We start from the raw sequence: 22,548 nt of genomic DNA on the forward strand, positions 1-22,548 counted from the left end.
TGTAGTACGAGGGAGCTAGAATCAAGGGTCTCTAAGCTTCCTTCTCGCTCTAACATTTGATGACTCCATGTGTGTAGGCGATCATCCCCCTTTCTCCCTACCAAAGCCCCCACTCCTTCAGTGTCCTCGCTCAAAGTCTCCAAAGAAAGCTAGTGAACCAGTGGATTCATACTTAGGTGTATGACTGACCATAAGCTAATATTCTGAACTCCCCAAATGTATTACATAGTTTTCACTATAGTATGGCCACTGGAAGGAGAGTGGACTTGAAGGCCAAATGGGTGAAGGTTTGAATCCCAGCTGTGCCGCTGAGTCTCAGCCCTGCTCTGCTGTAGGACCTTGAACAATGTACTGTGCCTCAGTAGGTATTCATTACTTTATGGGTCAAGCAGGAATAACCTGCCTCTTTTAGTAGTTGAGTTGATTAAATGAAGTAACATATGTAATATACCTGATTGAGAGCTTGGCACCAAATAAAATACTCAGAAAATGTGTCCACCCACCTTTAGAAGACTTAACCATGGCTAGAGAGAACAGAGTCTGAGAGATTAAGGTGCAAGAGGCTTACCAGAGAGAACCCTTAGGATCCACAGGAAGAGAGGGGAGGGGAGGAAAATGAAGGGGCAGGAAAGTTGAGCTGCAACACAGTCTCAGTGGAGGGTTCAGCCAACCCTACAGGGGGTTTTGAAGCTGAGATGTCCCTTCAGAGCTCCCTTGATTTGGGACAAGGAGGCCAGGTCTTTATATTCCATATCAAACAATCTTTAGATATGAACTGCCCATGGATGGAGATGTGACCTTGGTCAAATTGCTTTCTTTCAGTTAAGGCAATTCCTATAAGGGGCTTATAGCCAAGGGCTGTTTCCTGTCAGCATTTTCTGCAGCTAGGAAAATAAATCTTTCATTCCTGAAGGGAGACCCGAGTGTCTGCCACGTTGAATTAGTGAGCAGGACTCTTGTCGGGGATAAGGCCTGTTGCAGCACTTCCCAGTAATTTCTCCAAGCCAACCATTTCACAGTGGTGTGCAGAGCCACGAGACCTTCCCTGTGCCCCTCCAGTCTAACAGCAGCACAAGTAGTCACACCATTGGGAGAAAAGGAAAAGTTGCTTTCACGTCCCTCCAAGGGAATCACTTGTAGGTGTCCCAGAAGTACCCATTGGATTCTTCTCGAAGCTCATCTTTTCCCTTTTGCTTATAGAGATTTAGAAGGTAGGAGGGGGATATTTATGTGTAACGCAGCAAGGTCCTTTCTCAACTTGCCTTTTGCCTGCTCCTGGGTCTTCCCTACAAGTTATTTGAGAATGTTTTGCAGAGTGCTGTGGCCTGGGAGGTCCTTCTTATACCAGCCCAAGCCCTTGCAGAGAGCACACCACATTGCTGTCTCCCTGAAACAGGACTCAGCTCTTGGGGCCCTCTTGTGCCTCTCTCTGACCTCATCCTAAGACCAAGACAAGCCAACTGAAACAATGCAAACACAGGGAGACAGTGCAGAACTCCAGGTAAGTAATGTTTTGGTGAGAGAAAAGACATTTGCTTCTTTTCTAGTTAACTTTTTCCTGCCCACAAAGATCTGTTTTTGCTAGGACCGCCTTTAACGACCCTATATGGCATTTAAACCCCACTTGCATTACTCAGTTGTCTCTGGTAACTTTTTGTACTGTTGTGCAACCCCCAACCAGAGCGTGAGTACCTTGAGGTTTTCTACGGTAGCTACTTTGGTTTCTGTCTCATCTTAAATATCGAAGAAACATGAGTTGCTTGAGGGGAATTAAGATGTTGTTTTTGTTCCATTTACTTGACCTGATAAAGGTCTCTAGGTTAGGGTGGTGGAGGAGTAGCATGGTGTCCTGCAAGGTTTAAACCTGCCTCATGCTAAGAAGCAGCCCAGACACTTAACCTTGGGCTCCACCTTGGTCTACTCATCAGAATCTCCAGGGGGAAGGGTCTGGAACTGGCGTTAAGAGTGACTCAGGAGATTCTCATTTGGGAAACAGGTAGTGGAAAGAGCAAAGTACTGGGTTTTCAATTCAGGCCCTGTCACTTACTAAGGTCTCTAGTACAAATCTCTGGTCTTCAACTACCTCATGTGCACACTGGGGATGACAACACCTCACAGCACCCTTGGGCAAATTAGTAAGGGAATATGTGTGTGGAATCATTAACATGGTGCTTAGAATCCAAGTAGGCACTTGACTCCGAGTATCACTGACATTCTAGCAAAACAGATTCCAGAGCTCAAGACATCTCCTTAGGTTAGAGGCAAGTAAGTTCTTGTGAAAGAACAGGTATGGGCTATGAGGCACTATTTCTCAAAATGTGATCCTCAGATCACCTGCATCACCTGGCCCCTAGGCCCAATCCCCAGGAATCCTTATTGTTAGCAGGATTCCCTTAAGCACAATAAAGTTTGAGAATCACTACCCCAGTCTCCTTTCTCCTTCTTTACTTGCACCAATGAACTGGCCACTGATATGTGAGCATATGGGTGGACAGGCTCTCAAGTTTTCTCAACTAGTTTTACAGCAATTAAATTAAAATTACTCCTGTGGAACAAACAATGCTCATTGCCTACCTCTGACACATTATGAAAACACAAACTATTTTGAAGCAGCATTTCTCAAAAGACATTTGAAGTTCTGTTTCAAGGGCTAAGCATCAGAAGCGCTCTTTATAAATTACACACACACAAACACACACACACACACACACACAGAAATCGACAAGGCAGCATTGCTTAAGTGAGGCTGTTATGAAAAAATGGATATACCCTGTGTTTGTTGTAATGATCATTAATTGGCTTAAATGCTGGGAACTTAGATATGTAAACATCCACACTGTTTGAACATCTTTTGTACATCAAAGGATTTTCAAGTGCTTTTGTCTGGCTACACTAGCATTTGCTAACGGTGTAGCAGCAACAGCACTGGACTAGGAGACAAGAGATGCATTAGTCATTTGTAAAATGAGAGGGCTGGAAAAGATGAGGCATTCTTTTTTTTTTTTTTTTTTTTTTTTTTTGCGGTACGCGGGCCTCTCACTGCTGTGGCCTCTCCCGTTGCGGAGCACAGGCTCCGGACACGCAGGCTCAGCGGCCATGGCTCACAGGCCCAGCCGCTCCACGGCATGTGGGATCTTCCTGGACCGGGGCATGAACCCGTGTCCCCTGCATCAGCAAGCGGACTCCCAACCACTGTGCCACAAGGGAAGCCCAAGATCAGGCATTCTTAGAGTACATGATTCATGGATGGCTTCAGGGTCTCTGGATACCGTGAAGCCATCAACCAAATTTTGCACATAAGCATACACATTTTTCTGGGGATAGGTCTAGTCTAGCTATTTTTAGATTCTCAAAAGGTCCAGAATCCCCAAATGGTTTAAAAATTACAGACTGGATTATTGTGAAGACTTCTCCCAGCTCTAAGATTCTAAGGAAAACAAATGTCCCAGCTCCTTTTGGGGTCTAACCTGGATGGGTCACTGACTTTGTTTTTTTAAAGCCAGGAGTGAGTGCTCCCTCTTCACCAATCTGCTCCTTCCCCAACAAAATCGGCCCTGTTGTGCAACATTCTTCATTTCGTACAAACAAGACTATTTTTTGCCCAGACAGTAGGATTTAGCTCGTTTTAATGAAGTCTGCTATAAAAACAGGTGAAGACTTCTGCACGGTACATTTGGCTTTACACATGTTAAGGACTAGTTAATGCTTGTGCTATGCACTGCACAGCATTATCATCTGTTGACCAGTAACATAGCTTTTGCAACATGGGTTAAGACCAAAATTGTGAATCACAGAACTTTTACTTAGCACACACACAATCTACAGCAAACTTAAATACTGATCTATAATACCTAACTGGATTATTGGATCCATTGCAGTATTGTGCTTATTTATCTCAGAAGATAGGCAACTAGCAAAAATACACATTTCTTTTGCATTTCCCCACCCCCATATTACACTGTAAAAGAAATACATTATTCAGTGCACTTCCTAAGAAATAAACTTCCTTATAGTATCTCTCTCTATATATATCTATGCCAAAACAAAAGAAGAGCACAATGCAATTTGTAAGATTACCATTTAAAGCAAGAGGTAATAACACTCTGGGAGTATAGCCCCCTCTTCTGCTTAGAAAGTTCAGCTATTTTATCATCCAGTTCATATGACTATGCACGGGAATAAAATTTAATGCATGATTGCTCTGGGAAGTTTAAGATAACCCCTCTATCATTTGGTAGACACGCTGGGGCATTAATAGTATTTTAATTTTTTGATGTATTGTCTTTAGTCAAACCATAAGCTGTGCAGACACCAATATACTCCATAGTGATTTATCTTGATTTCCATCAGTTGCTTTTCCCCCATCAACTCATGTTGGATTAAGAGGAAATAGATTTAAATTATAGCAGGTCAGTGGCTGCTGGATAGATGTTGGCTAGAAAAATGTATGTGAGGACACCAAGGCCTCTTCATCCTTGTGCACACAAAACCATGTACCCACCATGTCTGAGCTGGGTTGCAGACAGTCCTGTTTGGAAGAGGAGAATAGTCATTATACTCTGCGGAGTTTGTTGGCTGTGCTAGCCAACAGGTTGGAAAGTCTGGAGGCTTCTGTCCTCACAAACTTGCTGTGATGGAAATGACCGAAGTTTCTAGAATGAAAGAGGCTGCAGCCTGGCAGCTTGCGGGCTAAATCCAGCTGCGGAAGTGTGTAACTAGCAGTATTTAAATATTTTTGGATCAGTTCTTGATATTTAAAAATGAGAATGTTTCTCATGAAAATTTGGATTTCATAAAAATTTTAGGAGCTGGTAACCCGGGTCTAGCATTCCTGCATGGCAACAAGCAGCTGAAACTGAACAGGGGGTGCCCTTTGTAACGGTGCTTGGGCACTTCAGTTTGCTACAGCTCCCACTGCTCCCAGCTGTCATACATCACTTGACTGACCGACCTGTTTCACTCATTTATATGACCAGTTGAGTTTTGTGACACTGGGTTCGTTTGGCCTTGTCTTCTTATGATGCTAAAGACCTGATTTCATTTGAAATTTTCCCCTCCTGGTGGACAAAAGTCCTCCTGTGATTGACTGGGTCCCAGCTATATCTAGTTGCTTTGGTAGGTAATCTTAACATGCATTTCTACTCGTCCTTTATGCTATATTGCAAACTCCAAAGATATAATCACACTATTATTTATGTGTTTAAGTGTGTGTATGTTAAACACGTAAAAGGGGTGTTTATCTATACAGATATATGTATACTTCCATTTAGGCAAAAGTTAATTTGGTTCCACAGACAGACACAGAATGCTGGCAGCTTGGAGAAACGTGTAACAATTTGCTAAAACCTGTATAATTCTGACTTATAATATTACAAAGACAGTGAACTTGAAGTTATTGCTTTTTCATTACAGAATAAAGATCTCATTCTGTTGCAAAACTTTTATACAGAATGAGTAACCATTTCCTATTCAAGTAACAGCAATCGGAATCAGAAGTTCCTTACACAACAGTAGATGCCTGTAGATATTTTTGAAGGAGATGTGATTTCACTGTATTCAAAAACTTACGCAGGAAACTGGGAGCGATGTAATCTTTCGAAAGTACAAGAAAATCAGCACCCCAACTGCTTAATGTTCAGGAGGGTTTCTCAAGGGCTCTATAAAGCTCAGCTTTGTGGCGAGTTCACACCCACCTTTAGGATTCCCATTCTACTTATGCAGCCTTGTATTTGAACACAAAGCTTGTATTAAAAAACAGTAAAAGAGGATTAAAAGCAGTGTTGGTTTTTAACATTCAGAATTCACAGAGGATCTCATTTTTTGCAGTTAAACGATCCATTTTGTGTTACTGCTGCAGAATCACATTCATATGGCAGTCTAATTTCAGGCACTTTTAAAACATGTTCATCTGGAATAAAAAGTCTGCATGAGCCACTTCCACATAATTCAAAATGAGTGTTGAGTGATTCTAGTCCCCAGATAGACAGGAAATCACCACCTGGTACTCAATTAGCTTTCTCCATCATAACACGATGGTGACTGCAAAGCTTAGACATCTTTGAGGTGCCCTTCTAGCTTTAGCACAAAGATGTGAATCATAAAAACCCAAACTACTTAGTTTCTACCTAAAAAATACAAAAAGGTGAAATACACTAAATGTATTATACAGATAGTTTCAGCTACTATCAAAATAAATAACATGATCTGACTCAATGGTTTGACTCTGAGCTCTTGGATGAAATCTGATGGAATGTCAAATGTGGAGACTCCCTCCTAGGGACTAGCTACTGGTAGGCAAAAGTATCTCAACGTCCTTGCCATTGGCTACAACAGCATTAGAAGAGCAGCTGCTGGCAAGGTCTTCTGTGGTGGTCAAAGAGGATGCCTGGGGATGAGGTTTGGTCAGTGGAGTGGCAGCAGATGGAGAAGGAGTGAGGCCCGGTTTCTTGGGTGGAATGGGCGGAGGGTTTCCTCTCTCAGCTCTGGGGATGGTAGGGGACTTGATCCCTGGAGACAGGGGGCTCAGAGGACTAGACACTTTCCCTGGAGTAGGTGAATGGCTGGTGTCACCTCTTGGGCTGGCAGTGTTGGCCAGATTTCGATAGTCTGTGCCAAAGGGAGAGCTGTTGGGAGACACGGGCTTGATTGGTCCTTGCTGGCTAGTGAATCTGGAGAGCACCTGGGTGACTGTGTTTCGGGCCAGCTGCTTGGCGGCAGAGTTGTCTATGAGGGTTGGGGACAGATCCCTGGATGGAGGGCTCTGCAGACCACTAGCTTGTTGGTCCTGATCTGCTTGGGACTGAAATTTGTGCCGAGCTGCATGGAACCGCTGGTTGACCCCTACTTGGTAGGAGGACTGGTAGCCAGGGCTGCTAGCTGATGACCCCAATAAGCGCTTAGTTAGCACTGGTGAAGAGCAAGGAGAGGATGTGAGAGAGGAAGAGGCAGTGCTGCTGGGAGACAGTGAGCTCCCACCGGAAGGGAGGTGACCAGGCGCTGGGACTGGAGTCTCTATTCCCACAGGACACCCACCATTCTCTACTGCTTTCTCTTGGGCCAATCCCACAGGATTCTCTTGTGGAGGCGCTTGGTTTTCTACACTGCTGCCTGTAATCAGCTCCTTGGTAGTTTGCATTTCTGGGTCAAAATGTCCATTGGTTTTTGCATAAGAGTAAGCAGGAGTGGTGGGACCAGGCAGCCCTGTGGCTGTTACCTTGGCTGTGCTGCTCCCATGGGTTCTTTCTGCCTGAAAACTCTCCGTCTGGCAAAATACGGACACTAGAATGGGTGGCTCAGTTGCCGTGCCTTTAGACAGGGTTACTGGTTTCTTCACTTGCTCGCTAGGGCTACTTTGCTGGTGCAAGGCCTCTAGGTCCTTCACTATCTTCTTCAAACTCTCCATCTCTTCTTTCAGAGTTCTGGTCCGGTTCTCTTCTCGGTTCAGCTTTGCTCTCAGTTGTTCCCTTTCAATGTCAAACTCAGACAACTGTTTCTCCACCTGGGCCTCCGTCTGCAAGCCCCGCTTCCTCTCAGCAGCGAGCTCTTCCTCCAGCTTGCTCACCCGGCTCTTCTCCTTCTCTAGTTTCAGGCTCAGCTCTCCTGCCTTCTGGCCCTCCTCGGCGGCCTTGTTGGTGGCCTTCTTGCACTCGCGCACCAGCATGGAGGAGAGCTGCTTGTGGCGGGAGCGCTCCTCTTCCAGCTGACTGGAGAGCTTCTTCTGCTCTTTTTCAAACTTTTTCACTTGGGACTTTTCAAATTCCAACTATAAAAGAATGCCACCACACATCTTGGTTAGAGTAAGGAAACAAAGAGATACTGAAAAACTGTTATCAAGTAGAGTGTATCAAGCTAGCTGTTCTCTGGCACATGGGATTACCATGTATGCCATGTGCTTACATCAAATATTTAAGTATCATAACACCTAACATAAAAATGTACACACTACGACTTAATCTTTCTTTGATGATTCAGGAGGCACTTCTAGTTCTTATTGTCTCAGAGTTATTAGTGGGAATCTGAATCATCATTGTGTTTTATGTTATGGAAAGTTCAGGGGATTAGAGCCAATCAAAACAGCAGAAAGCCATATCAACCAGATTTTGTGATGAATGCTGCTGAAAACTTTTAAAGCTTCAGTAATAATTCTTTCTGGTCTTAAAAACAAACAAACGTAAGTAGTTCCATTTGAATCATTCTTTTTATACAAATGCCATCTGCTTTAATCATCATCCCAACCTTATTTAAGGCACAGAGTGAGAGGGAAAGGGTTGAAGGAACCCTTTTAGTCAGTGTTTTTCAAACTCTGAGACTTATTCATGGACGGCAAAACCATTTAGTGAGCCGTGATCAGAAATAAAAAAAGATGAAATAGAAGCGAAAATATCAATGTGTATTATAAGCAGTAAGGGTTATGTATGATTTCATGAGATTTTTGTTTCAGGCATATGTATATATGTGTATATATACTGGGTTGTGATGTAAAATGTATTTCTTACTAGGAATCCTAAGTCAAAAAAAGTTGGAGAGTTCCAAGTTAGTGTTCCCCGAAGTGTGTTCTATGGAACGACAGTCCCATAGTGAATGATCTATGTTAAAAGATTTTATGAAAACATAAATTTGCTAAACACAGAACACCCTATCTTGTTCTTGAAGACTCACAGCGTGCTTCTGCATACTAAAGGGTCTAACAAATTGAAGTTAGAAACCTCTTTAACTTTGTTTAATCCAGTAATTCCCAGACTTATTTGACCACAAAACCCCCTTTTTTTGAGCAACACCAATTTACACCCTGCAGAATAATCTTCAAGAAATGCTACTCTAGGCAAATGCTGCTCTGAGCCCCTCCACCTTAATTACCTGTTGAGTCAGCCGCTCTCTTTCCTTCTCCAGCATATAGGTGACATCATCTCCTTCAGCTGTGTCCTGTGCATGCCTTTGCCTTTCTTCCTCAAGGTCTAGGATTACCTTTAAGGAATTAAAAAAAAAAATCATTTTCAAATATCAAGGAGTCACACTTAGAGTACAATTAAATACTAAGTGTCTTTCTAAGCACCCAAGGTCATTCCATAGATAAATAAATAAGTAAATCCCAGTCAGGGCCATCAAGGGCCCCTGTCTAGAAGGGTGAAAGATATGCAAGCTATGTGCTAGGAAACAATACAGTACATACTCATCCGAGGTAACACGAAGTGGCATGTAAATAGAAGAGGGCAACTCATTAGCTGTAGGGGCTGAGAAGGTTTCAGAGAATTAATAAAAGTTTGGTGGGACTAGGGGACAGTTGTAGGTGATGAAGCAAGGCAGGACCATGGAAAGCTGAAAGCTGAAAGCTGAGGCTCTCCCTTGATGTTCAAATCACTGGAAGTACCAGAGAGTGAAGCCTAAAATTAAACATTTCAAATAGGTGACATCCTAACTGTGCCTTGCTTAATTAATATATGCATTTCATGTACAGTAGATAAGAGGTGAAAAGACTCTCTTGACTTTATCCTGCATATGAAAAGCCTCAATTATTGAGATCTTAAGTGGAGATTTTTCACAAGGCATTTTTTTTTTTTTTTTTGCGGTATGCGGGCCTTTCACTGTTGTGGCCTCTCCCGTTGCGGAGCACAGGCTCCGGATGCGCAGGCTCAGCGGCCATGGCTCACGGGCCCAGCCGCTCCACAGCATGTGGGATCTTCCCAGACCAGGGCACGAACCCGTGTCCCCTGCATCGGCAGGTGGACTCTCAACCACTGCACCACCAGGGAAGCCCCACAAGGCTTTTTAATTAACCTGCCTACCCCATTCCACTTATCCTTGTGCCAAGGGATTAAGCCCAATTTTAAGAATACAAATTGAAAGGGACATTTCCCCACATAATCCTGCCTACAACTGCATAATATTCCAGTGGCTATGGATTTCTTTGTAGCTTCTGCTCATGCTTCAGAGATGCCTTGGCCTAGACCTCCCTAGGCCAGAGCACTGTCATCCCAATGGCCATTTCCTATTGTTTCTCCTCACTAACAACTGTTATTAAAGGAGAGAGAAAACTTTCTGGGACTCCTTTTTAAATACAAAAATGAAAACATTTTGGTGTATTTCCTTCTGGTTAAAAAAAAAGAAAACTTTTGCAACTTAATAGAAAGAACAGCTTTTGGCTAAAGGTGGTAGATCATCTCCTCTCCCTTCGGAGAGCCGTCTAAAATGATAGAAATGGGATGAAAAGAATAAAAACCCACAAAGTCAAAAAGAGAGACTGTGGCAGACAAGAAATTTTAACAACATTCTGAAGAAAGAAAGTGGCTGGAGCAGTGGTAACTACTTTGGTATGGGGGAGGATGCTGCTTTGTGCTGCAGGACCCCAAGGACCTATGGAACCTGCAGGTGGCAGACACTGCACCGGAGAGATGAGATGTAGGAGAGAAGACAAGGGCACTGGCTCCAAGTTTGTATTTTCAGAGGAGTTATTCGTCCCCGCAACCTGATTCCTGTACACAGAATGCTAAGCCAGGCATCTACTGCCCAGGAATACACCAGATGTTTATCCTCTGAAGAAACAGAATGTGACAGGCTCCAGATCTAGTAATAACAGATATGACAGAGAATGAGGGTGAGGAAAGGGTATTATGTTTGTTTTGGGAGGATGGCAGGGGTGGAGAGAAGGGAGGTGGGGTGTAAGATAATGAAATCCACATCTATAATAAAAGAAAGTAAATATGTGTCTAAAATTGATAAAGCAAGAGAGAGCAGTATATCAGTTAGAAATATGGAAGTTAGCTGCCAAAATAAACAGTTAAAAGAAAAAAGTGGTTGTCTCTAATATTGAGGAGGAGAGAGAATGGGAGGGGGTGGAGTAGGGAACCCTATTTTTTGTAATAAGCGGAGTAACTACATAATTGACTGTTCAAACCACTAACATGTCTGAGAGCCAAAGCGGGTATTGTTAACAACTATGCCAAGGCAACAGGCTTAAACTGGAATTCTCTCAGGCAAACTGGGACTATATGCACCCTAATTATAAGCCTCTAGTTTGATGTCTAACAAAGTCAGTGTTCTACTTTGATAAAACACATAAGATCAGATAGGCAGCTGTTTTAAAATATTTAATACTATCTTACATTGAAATACAGTGTTAGGGAATTTTGAATTTTTTAACTCTTCCTCTCCCCAATCACCTAGAACCATAAATTATCCCAACACTACACCTTCAAAGGGCATGACAGCCAGCCAGCCCTTCAGTACAACTCAGTTACTTCATGTATGAAATAGAAAACAGGCCTGCCTATCAAACAAGGATGTTGTGAAGATTTTCTTATAATATTATGTAAAAGCCCCCAAATTTAGGCAACTACCTCAAACTCATTGACACCTTTTAAACTGGGGCATAAATGTCTTCAGATTACTTCAGTCTAGTCTAGAGGTTAAACTTTTCTGGGTCTTGGAGATACCTCTGAGAATTCAAGTAAGGATATGGGGAAAAAATTCATTTTCTACAAAATGCATAAACTTTTGGCATTCTGTATATTTTCTGGGGGATCATGGAACATCTGAGACCCATTCGTGGTTAAGAACCCCCACTGTGGCCTTTTGTTTGGACTCTGTGAAGGGAAAGAAAAATCATGGGCAAGACCTAAGCCCTTAAGCACTTTGTCAGATGCATTTTAAGCAGATGGCTCTCTAAAGCAGGTAACCATAAAAGTAAACGAAGGTCCATCAAACTGCAGCTGCTAACCCAATTTTTTCAGAATAAAATGCTTCCTACTAAATGCACTGATGTCCCCCCTTGTTGATATAAATCTACACCAATAGTTCTTAAAAATGCAGACTCTAGCCAAGCATTTTTTCCAGGCCAAATCTGAGCCATAAATGATAAGTCGTGGAATGAAATCACAAGCACTAGAAGAATTCCAAGGAGATGAGGTAGAGGAAAGCACAGGTTTGCCGAGGAGAGCACAGGTTTGCCTTCCTATCTCAGGGGCTGTAAGACCCAGAGAAAACACACACACACAGACACACAGACACAGACACACACACAGACACAGACACAGACACACAGACAGACACACAGACACACACAGACACACACACACACACACACACACTTTCCTAACAGGGTAGAACAGCTTTAAGGTAAACAACCCTAGGGACTGTTTATGGTTTCATGAGAAGTAAAATGCAATGAAACTCAAAACTAGAAATAAATGAAAATAATCTATTGGCTTGTATGTTTATAGTCAGGTAAATTCTCTAATTCTTTCTCTCTCTCTGATATAGCATTCCCCAAATACCTGTTAATCTTTCTATTTATCACTTAAGTAAGCAAATAGGGAACACTCCGTTCAGCTACAAGGCTTGGTCAAGCCCCAGTTTGTTGCCAAAGTTTGGATGACCAGGAGTTGAAAAAACGTACCAAGTGTTTTGGAGTGTCGTGTCAAGGAGAAACGCCATCTGAAATGATGCGTCTGGCACACTGCCTGAATTTAACCTTCGGAATAACCTGCATTTTCTATCTCCTGGCTCTTAGGTAAGCTCAGGGGCTTTTTTACACCTGTGGGACTTCCCAGTTAAGTTACTGTGAGAGCTGGCAGCTGACAAGAAAGTGTCAGGCATTTCAGGAGTTTACAGGCGCGTGTCAGCGGTGAACCCACCTTGCGGTGCCTGCTCTCCGCGGCAGCCAGCTGCGATAGCATGCGCTCCTGCATGTTCTTGCACTGCTTCATCACCACCTTGAGAACCGAGAGCGGGTTTGTGCAGACTGGCTGCTTCTCGCCATCGTTCTTCTCCTTCAGTGTTTCAAAGTCTCTCTGGAGTGCCCTTAAAGGATCACTGATGTTATATTTTCCATAGCGTTCTTCAATGAAAGTATCTCTGTGTTGGGCCTGGGAAAGAAAGGACACTCAGCATTTTGCTTTCCAATACTGCTGAGCAGGGGATCTGCTAGCAGTTAGACAGTGGTGTGAGTATGAAGTAACCTTCTGACCGCAAATCAGACAGGGTCATCGAAGTATGGAAACAGCATCAGAAAAGGGGCACAGCATATTAATGGGAACAAATACTTAGGTAAAGCTAAGTACCAGCCAGACATGGATCTAAGTGTTTAGGTTCAGGCTATTTGAAGTTTACAGCCCTATAGGTAGTGCTATCAGCTCCATTTTGCAGATGAGAACATTACTACGGAGAGGTCAAGTGACTTGTTTCAGGTTACTCATCTAGCAAGCTGTCAGAATTGGGGTTTAAACCCAGGCAGCCTGGCTCTGGAGTCTGTGACCTTACCCACCACACTTACTGCCTCAGCTTATGAATGCTTCTATCACCAACAGGTATATCTTATCTTTCCTGTGTTATGGCATTTACATTTTTAAAATACGGTAAGCATGATACCTTTAAGAGTTTATATGTTTAGAGACCTAACCAGCTGGCTGTAGACAGGTAAAGGACGCTAAAGATATTTTTACATCATAATCGAGGACTGTTTCTGATTTGTCCGCACAGAACTTCACTCAGTTTTTGGCCGGTCAAGAGGGTGGTGGAGGCACTCACCACTAGAGGTGCAGACAAAGTCCTTCTACCTGCTGCCAAATTCCACTCCCCTCTTCTAACCTCTGTTCAGCTGTCTTCCATCCTCCTTTCTGTCCCCTTCAGGGCTTGGTGAGCTTTGGGGATGAAAGGGAACTTGAGCAGGGAATGTGGGCTGGTGCTTGGAGTCTGGCCTACGGCTTTGGGCCTGGGCGCCAAGTCAGGTCGAATGATCAGGAAGGGAGTGAAAGGAGATTCTTAGGCTTCCCTCTTATATCTGCTAGGAAAGACTTGAAGTACTATTTCATATAAGCATCATATATTACGGGCAGGTGAACAGAGTGAAATTAACAATTACTTTACTAAACAGACATTTAAATGTTTCCTGAGACATGTTACAAAAAAAAAATAAATGAAGTGTTAATAGAGGGTTGAGGAAACTTTCTCAAAAATCATAGCAAAGTACTATATAATTTAAGCTTTCAAATGAAATCTAGTTACGAAAACTACTGTTATTTCTCAATTTTTTAAAATTATTTCATCAGGAGCTACCACCACCCACAAATGGGAACCCATTTGAAAAGAAAAATACACAATTCAGTGACCATGCTTAAAAAACAAAAACCCTCAAGAAAATAAAGCAAACATGGGGTTTCTCTGACATGTTTCAGTGCCGAAAATTTGATGCCTCCTTCTTCATTAGAGACTGTCCAAGTTCAAGACTCAGGAATCAGCCTTGTGTTACAAATTTGTGTTGACAAATTTGTGTTGGTATCAGTTGGCAGATGTTCAAAGCAGAGTTAGAAGCCCTGGTGGTTTTACTTCTGGCTGGACTACAACTGTCTTAGGTGATGACATTATTGGAGTATTTGGATAACATTTGTATACTAAATATTTGAAGAGTGAAATTCGTTTGTTCCTTTAAGTTACTGATAACCATCCTCCTAACCTTATTACAAGTGTGCGTGTGTGTGTGTGGGTGTGCACATGTGAGCATGTGAATTGAAGGGGGGAGGGATTTGAAAGACAGAATCCTATTTTTTTTTAGGTCCAAATTAAAAGGAAGTTTTCAGTAAAATTTCAAAATAATCTTGTCTATTTAGGATAGAGGAAGACAAGACCAATTCCAAAATTGGCTATTTTTATTACTGTTTTTTAAGAATCATGGCAAGAATAGACAAAAAAGCTAATTTTTAGTTACATATTTAAGAGCATTAATGTCAAAGAACATGGGACTCATCAATGTTTTCTTTTCATTAAGAACATCTCTTTCTTTAAGTTCAGGTATAAAAACACAAGACTGATAACCCAGGATTCACTGAAAGTATCTATCTGTAGCTATTAATGTCCTAAGGCAAATCCGCGTTTAGAAAAACACAGACAAAGGAAGCAAGAGAAAAAAAAAACTCTTTAAGAAGTTGAAATTCCACTTTTCTGTCACATCTTTTATTCATGATTACTGTTTCTGTATGATTAGCTATGGAAAAGAAACAATTATTGGCACTAAAATTGGTTTAGTAGGGCAAAAAGGAAAAAGTGAACCTGAGTACTTTTATGACCTTTTCCTCTTCAGAACACCATGGAGAAAGTGGGATGGGAGAGCAGAGCTGGGAGTACAATTCATGATCTTGATGATGCTAAGAAGCTGCATCTGCTAAGAAGCTCTCTCTCTTAACTAATCCTTAAAGATATGACTTTTAAAAACCCACACTGTTATTATCCTGTAGAATTAATAAGCATCACAGAGTTACAAGTAATGGATGAGGAGCTTCTTTGGTGAGGTCTCAGACTTCTCTGAGAATAGTTGTTAAGCTGTCTGTTTTCTCTTGAAGTATTTCACAGTAATTCTATAATCACTTGCATAGTAATTACAAGTTACACAAAATTGGTAGCTTCACACATAAATGATAAGAATCTGCGGAATAATCTAAAAAAGGCTCCTTGTCACAAAACAATTATTATTATTATTTTTTTTTTTGCGGTACGCGGGCCTGTCACTGTTGTGGCCTCTCCCGTTGTGGAGCACAGGCTCCGGACGCGCAGGCTCAGTGGCCATGGCTCACGGGCCCAGCCGCTCCGCAGCATGTGGGATCTTCCCAGACCGGGGCACGAACCCGCGTCCCCTGCATCGGCAGGCGGACTCTCAACCACTGCGCCACCAGGGAAGCCCCACAAAACAATTATTTTAAGTACATTCTAATATGGGACCCGAACATGGGAAAAGTGAGTTCTGTATTTATTACACCAAACACTGGATTGGAAAATGGGAGATGGAATACAGTATTTTCCATCCAACTTAACACTTCAGTCAGGTGAATTGTACGTATTACACATTTAACGGCACAAATAATAACAACAATAACTAAAAATAGATGTTAAGGTTTGACAAATGACAGAAGAGCTTTAGTGGAGGTGTGCACTGGTTATCTATTCCTGCATAACAAATTACTCCCAAATTTAAATGCTTAGTAAACATTTTTTATCTCATACAGTTCCTGAGGGTCAAGAATCTGGGAGGGGCTGAGGGCTGAGCTGGGTGCTTCTGGCTCAGTGTCTCATGAGGTTGCAGTCAAGCTGCTGGCCAAGGACGCAGCCATCTGAAGGCACGACTAGGGCTGGAGGATCCATTTCCAAGCTTAGTTGTTGGGCTAGGCCTTGGCTCCTTGCACGTACTGGCTTGCAACAGAGCAAGTGATGTGAGAGAGTGAGAGAGACAGACAGACACAGACACATCCAGATGGAAGTCCCACTGTCTTGTAACCTCACCTCAGAAGTGACTTACCATCATTTCTGGTGTATTCTAGCAATCACACAGACCAACCCTGGTAAATGTGGGTCGGGGGGGGACTACTTAAGGGTGTGAATATCAGGAGGGAGGACAACTGGGGGCCATCGTGGAGGCTGGTTATCAATGTGAATAACTAGACATGCTACCACTACCGTTTATGTTTCAGGGCAAAATTTAGAGGCTAAGTACCTATACTAAAAACTATCAAGGCTGAGTTTTAATATTTTAATGAAATTCCAGCTATTTTATAAGAACTTTAAAATGATCTGGATTTCACTTTGGGGGAGAGGGGTTCAGGAGTACAGCTAAAATCAATCAATTTCTTGCAATTTCATTATTTTTACTTCAATGACAACATATATTTTAACTGAACAGAAATTCCTACATTGTCAGAAAACACGATGATCTTTATTTCAGACAACAGTAAAGTAACTGGCTGGTTAGACAGATTCAATGATAGAAGATATTACTATAGCAGACAAAACATACGAGTCATCTATTACTCATTTATTTTTACTGTTACAGGCTGAATGAAACACACCACTACTGAAAGCTTAAAATAAAACCACATAATATCCTTGGATATGCCATGTTTGCTCTCCAAAAATTTCAGCTTTGCTATGATAAACTACAAAAAGAAATATGAAGCAATCACCATCTCTCTATAATAAATAGTTTATTAATTATAATAAATAACATACATATATATCATATATACATAAATAATAGTTCAATAATATTATATGTAGATAATAGTATATATATATATATATTTTTTTTTTGACTGCATTGGGTCTTCGTTGCTGTGTGCGGGCTTTCTGTAGTTGCAGCAAGCCGGGGCTACTCTTTTTTTTTTTTTTTTTTTTTTTTTGCGGTACGCGGGCCTCTCACCGCTGCGGCCCCTCCCGCTGCGGAGCACAGGCTCCAGACGCGCAGGCCCAGCGGCCACGGCCCACGGGCCCAGCCACTCCGCAGCACGCGGGACCCTCCCGGACCGGGGCACGAACCCACGCCCCCCGCATTGGCAGGCAGACCCCCAACCACTGCGCCACCAGGGGAGCCCCCCGGGGCTACTCTTCATTGTGGTGCTCGGCCTTCTCATTGCAGTGGCTTCACTTGTTGCAGAGCACAGGCTCTGGCGCCCGGGCTTCACTAGTTGTGGTGCATGGGCTCAGCAGTTGTGGCGCACGGGCTTAGTTGCTCCGCGGCATGTGGGATCTTCCCGGACAAGGGATCGAACCTATGTCCCCTGCATTGGCAGGCAGATTCTTAACCACTGTGCCACCATGGAAGTCCCAATAATGGTATAAATTATATATATATTTCAATCTTAAAATAGGAAATCAATCTCTTGATTCTTTGGATGATAATCACCAACATGAAAGGTGGTTCCAAATGTAAAGGTGAAGAATTTGGCCCATTTAAATGGGGGCTTATATTTAAGTACAAGGTTTTATTTTCAAGACTCAGGCTGATACCAGAACTGTATTAGGATATGCAATTTTGCCATTTATTGCCAATTCTGAAGTGATGCTTATAAAAGTAAACAGCAATATAAACATTATGCCTTAAAAATATCTAAATACTTCTATGTCAGGGATCAGAAAGACAAAAAACATGATTCCAAAATGGTTTTTATTAATGTTACCAAAAGCATGTTAAAAGGAATCCTTTTTACACACAATTTAAATCTATTAATCTTCAAATCACTTATACTCTGGAGTCCCTAATAAACTATAAATAGCTGCCTGAACAACTGGAAATAAAGCAACCATTCTGGATAAAGATGATAACAACATTACAAGTATAACCTTTGTTCTGGAAGTTCCTTTTCACTTGCTGAAAGAAAACCAGATTTTACTGTTTGATAATATTGATAAAAGAGGATTTAGCCTCATTGGAATTAAACTAATTTCTGGAAAATGGCACAAAATTTATCATGGGAGGGCTTCCCTGGTGGCGCAGTGGTTGAGAGTCTGCCTGCCGATGCAGGGGACACGGGTTCAAGCCCCGGTCCGGGAAGATCCCACATGCCGCGGAGTGGCTGGGCCTGTGAGCCATGGCCACTGAGCCTGCGCATCCGGAGCCTGTGCTCCGCAATGGGAGAGGCCACAACAGTGAGAGGCTCACGTACTGCAAAAAAAAAAAAAAAAAAAAAAAATTAACATGGGAGCAAAAAGAGAAAATTTTCATCATTTAAAAAATATGTCTAATATATTATTGAAAACCGAGTGCTCCTTCCACTTAACCATAAATGCTGTATTCTCAAATCTGGTCTTTTCTATATGTTTATTTTCTTTAATACTTTTGGGCCCTAGAGTCTAACAGAACTGGGATTATATCCTGTCACTACCACTTTCTGTATTACCTTTAGTAACAACCTTAACTTCTCTGTGCCTCAGATTCCTCATCTGTAGAATGAGAGTAACAATCTACCTATAGGTTTGTTATAAAAATTAAATGAGTAATGTAAAATGCTTCCTATAGTACCTGACACAAAGTACTATAAATATGAATTAATTTTTTCAGTAACCAAATTTAGAATATAGATTTTCCTGTTTTAGAGTCAATGACTTAAACTCAACCCTACAGACTTAAGATTCTGTAAAACTGGATCAGGCTAGTAAATCTCCATTAAAAGCAAAACGAAATTCACCAATCCCAGATAACTTAGAAGGAACACATCACTAAAAATGTATCAGGAACCTGGATAACCAATAACATTCTATTTACTTAGCAATCAATCCTGAACTGGCATGTGACATATTATATAATGTGGTCAATTGATATTTATCTCTTGCATTGTTATTAAACACTTCTCACTTTTCTGTCTTTTCTTTCAACCTACTTAGATTGCAAGTGATCTGAAGGAAAAAGCACTTAATACATCTTTCTTCTTCCTATATCCTATATTTTGCCTTAAGCCCAAGACATGTAACAGATATTTATTTTCCAGCCTCTTTCCTGATGTCTTAGCCTCTCCTTACTCTCATCATTTTAGTGAGGTCAATATTTTATTTTGCTGTTAGTAAAATCTAGGATTTACTTAGTATAATCACTTAAGGTAATATCGATATATATATTTAGCAAACTGACTTTGAAGCAGATGAGCTTCAAAGATTCCCCTTGTATTTTTAATAAAACGTTCATCATCCTGGTTAAAAAAAAAAAGATTCCCCTTGGGGTCAGTTTGCAACCACATATATTTATAAAAGCAATTATTTACATAAGTTCAGAGGATCATGATACAATATTATTTGACTACAGTGTAATAAATTCTTTTGAAGACTAAAAATGGTAAGTTTAGTACAAATAGCTACAAGTGTAGTACTTCTAGCTAGTCGACTGCTTATTGATAGAATAAGAATATGGGTAAACAGAACAATGTAGCTGCTTCAACATTCAGATTTGAGAGAGTCCTGAGAAAACTCCTAATGAAATTGAAATAGGTGTGTTGAGTTTTTTTTGTCTTTGTTCTGTTTTATTATTTTAGTCTATGTATGTGATTGAAACAAGTTACATATACATTTTGGACTGGGTCTAAATAAAAAACTTTTTGAGGTGGAGAAGAAAATGTGTAAGGGATTCTATAAGACCTGAACAAATTAATGCTCTGAATATAAATTAAAAATTTGAAAGTATAATTTTTTTTTTTTTTGAGAAAGAGCACGCTTTATTGGGAAGAGAGCACTGCACGTGACAAACATATGAAGAGAGCCAGATGGGCGTCCTACACATCATGCTCAAAAGGTACTCAGGATGCTGTGCTAAAGAAGATCAGCTGGAACATGGACTCCTGGGAAACTTCCCCAGCCTCACACCTCTGAGGGATCGACACACTTCCAACCTTTTCCTGGAAGGCAACTGTGGTCCAATAGAGATAGAGTCCCTCGGGGGTGCCTTGTTGTTTTTTATAAAGAACATTTTCTTTAAACTTTTTTTTTTGAAGTCTTCATTTGTTACTTTTATTCTACGTTCTCTCAAGGCCATCAGACCAGCTTCTGTACAGATTGCCTTGATGTTGGCATCAGAGAGGTCATCTTTAGCCATGATCAAGTCATCCAGGGTTAGTGTCATCCTGCTTGTGTGGATGTGAAAGATGCGCTTCTTCGTCTTTTCATCTGGCAAGGGGAACTCGATCTTCCTGTCAATGCGGCCTGGTCTGATAAGTGCTGGGTCCAAAGTATCTATTTGGTTTGTGGCCCTGATAACTTTCATGTCTCCCCTTGAATCAAACCCATCCAACTGGTTCAACAGCTCCAACACTGCTTGCTGAATTTCTCTCTCACCACCAGAATTTGAGTCATACCTTTCCGACCCAATAGCATCAATTTCATCAATAAACACGATGGATGGTGCGTGTTCTTCAGCAACTCAGAGCAGTTCCTGAACAAGTTTGGGCCCATCACCTAGATACTTCTAAATAAGTTCAGAGCAAACCACTCTCAAGAAAGTGGCCGAGTTTTGGTTTGCTACTGCTCTGGCTAGGAAGGTTTACCTGTGCCGGGTGGACCATACAGAATGACCCCCTTAGGGGGCTTTATACCCATCTCTTCATAATATTTAGGATGAGTGAGTGGAAGTTCCACAGATTCCTTAATTTCCTGGATTTGGTTGTCCAATGCTCCAATATCAGCATAGGTCTCCTGGAGGGCCTTTTCCACCTTCATCACTGTGATCAAGGGATCCGTGTCATCCATCAGCACCCCATCACAGCATGCACCTGTGGCTGAGTAGGACCAAGCAGGACTGAGCAGCCCGGTTCCAGCAGATCCTTGTCTACAAATGAAAGAATGCTGACGTAGTGTTCTGAGCCCACAGACGTAGACACGATGGCATGGTTGTCATCAATGATCTCTTCCAAGGTTCCTACCGACACTGGGGTGCCCCTCAGATCAGCCATCTTTGATCTTTCCTCCTCTTGCTTTTCTTCTAAAGGCCTCATTTGTTCCTGATTTCTAATGAATTCTTCCTCCATGAGAAGACAGTCTTCAATTCTAACTTCAATAATATTAACCAGCACTGAGTGTGAGATGTCACCAGGGGCAGTATGCTGGCAGCATCTGGTCCCTTTGTTTTCTTCTTCTTTTGCCCCACTCTAGCTGGTATAGGAGATTCATAGTTCTTTTTCTTATCCTTGTCATCCTTCTTCCCACCTCCAGGACCATGACCACCACTCTGACTTTGACGCATCTTGCTTCGGCCACTCGAGCCGCTGCTGCCACAAGTCGAAAGTATAATTTTTAATGCTGTATTAGATCTTAATCTCTTTTATTCAGGAGACCATACATCTCTTAAAATATGAGAGGGAGGACTGTCAAAATGGTGGAGGAGTAAGACGTGGAGATCAACTTGCTCCCCACAAATACATCAAAAATACATCTACATGTGGGACAACTCCTACAGAACACCTACTGAACATTGGCAGAAGACCTCAGACTTCCCAAAAGTCAAGAAACTCCCCATGTACCTGGCTGTGTGGCTGACAGGGTCTTGGTGCTCTGGCCGGGTGTCAGGCCTGAGCCTCTGAGTGGGAGAGCCAAGTTCAGGGCACTGGACCACCAGAGACCTCCTGGCCCCATATAATATCAATCAGCGAGAGCTCTGCCAGAGATCTCTGTCTCAGCGCTAAGACCCAGCTCCATTCAACGACCAGCAAGCTCCAGTGCTGGATACCCCATGCCAAACAAATAGCACGACAGGAACACAACCCCACCCATTAACAGAGAGGCTGCCTAAAATCATACTAAGTTCACAGACACGCCAAAACATACCACTAGATGTAGTCCTGCTCACGAGAAAGACAAGATCCAGCCTCATCCAAAAACAACGGGAACTATGAACCTGCAGCATGTGAAAAGGAGACCCCCAAAAGTAAGTTAATCAAAATGAGAAGACAGAGAAATATACAGCAGATGAAGGAGCAAGGTAAAAACCCACCAGACCAAACAAATGAAGAGGAAATAGGCAGTCTACCTGAAAAAGAATTCAGAATAATGATAGTAAAGATATCCAAAATCTTGGAAATAGAATGGAGAAAATATAAGAAACGTTTAACAAGAACCTAGAAGAACTAAAGAGCAAACAAACAGTGATGCAAAACACAATAAATGAAATTAAAAATTCTCTAGGAGGAATCAATAGCAGAATAACTGAGGCAGAAGAACGGATAAGTGACCTGGAAGATAAAATAGGGAAAAAACTACCACAGAGCAGAATAAAAAAAAAATAATGATAAGAATTAAGGACAGTCTCAGAGACCT

General features: G+C 41.9%; 1 protein-coding gene and 1 pseudogene across 3 annotated transcripts in view; both read right to left on the reverse strand.

Annotated features, from left to right (window-relative positions):
- Positions 1–3,589: 3,589 nt before the first annotated feature.
- CTTNBP2NL (CTTNBP2 N-terminal like) overlaps positions 3,590–22,548 on the reverse strand; it is a 67,257-nt gene continuing 48,298 nt past the window's right edge. For both annotated transcript variants that reach the window (XM_081225935.1, XM_081225934.1), the window contains 3 exons: positions 12,630–12,860; positions 8,857–8,964; positions 3,590–7,762 (listed from right to left, as the gene is read on the reverse strand). In XM_081225935.1, coding sequence (XP_081082061.1) covers positions 6,281–7,762; positions 8,857–8,964; positions 12,630–12,860 — 1,821 coding nt within the window. In that variant the 3' untranslated portion in view covers positions 3,590–6,280. The remainder of the gene's footprint in view (positions 7,763–8,856; positions 8,965–12,629; positions 12,861–22,548) is intronic.
- LOC308613042 (26S proteasome regulatory subunit 4-like) lies at positions 19,747–21,928 on the reverse strand (annotated as a pseudogene). The gene has a single exon. The product of its transcript is annotated as a 26S proteasome regulatory subunit 4-like (transcript).

The sequence above is a fragment of the Mesoplodon bidens genome (genome assembly GCF_964165515.1).
Source record: "Mesoplodon bidens genome assembly, chromosome: 2".
In the NCBI taxonomy this organism is placed as follows: Eukaryota; Metazoa; Chordata; class Mammalia; order Artiodactyla; family Ziphiidae; genus Mesoplodon; species Mesoplodon bidens.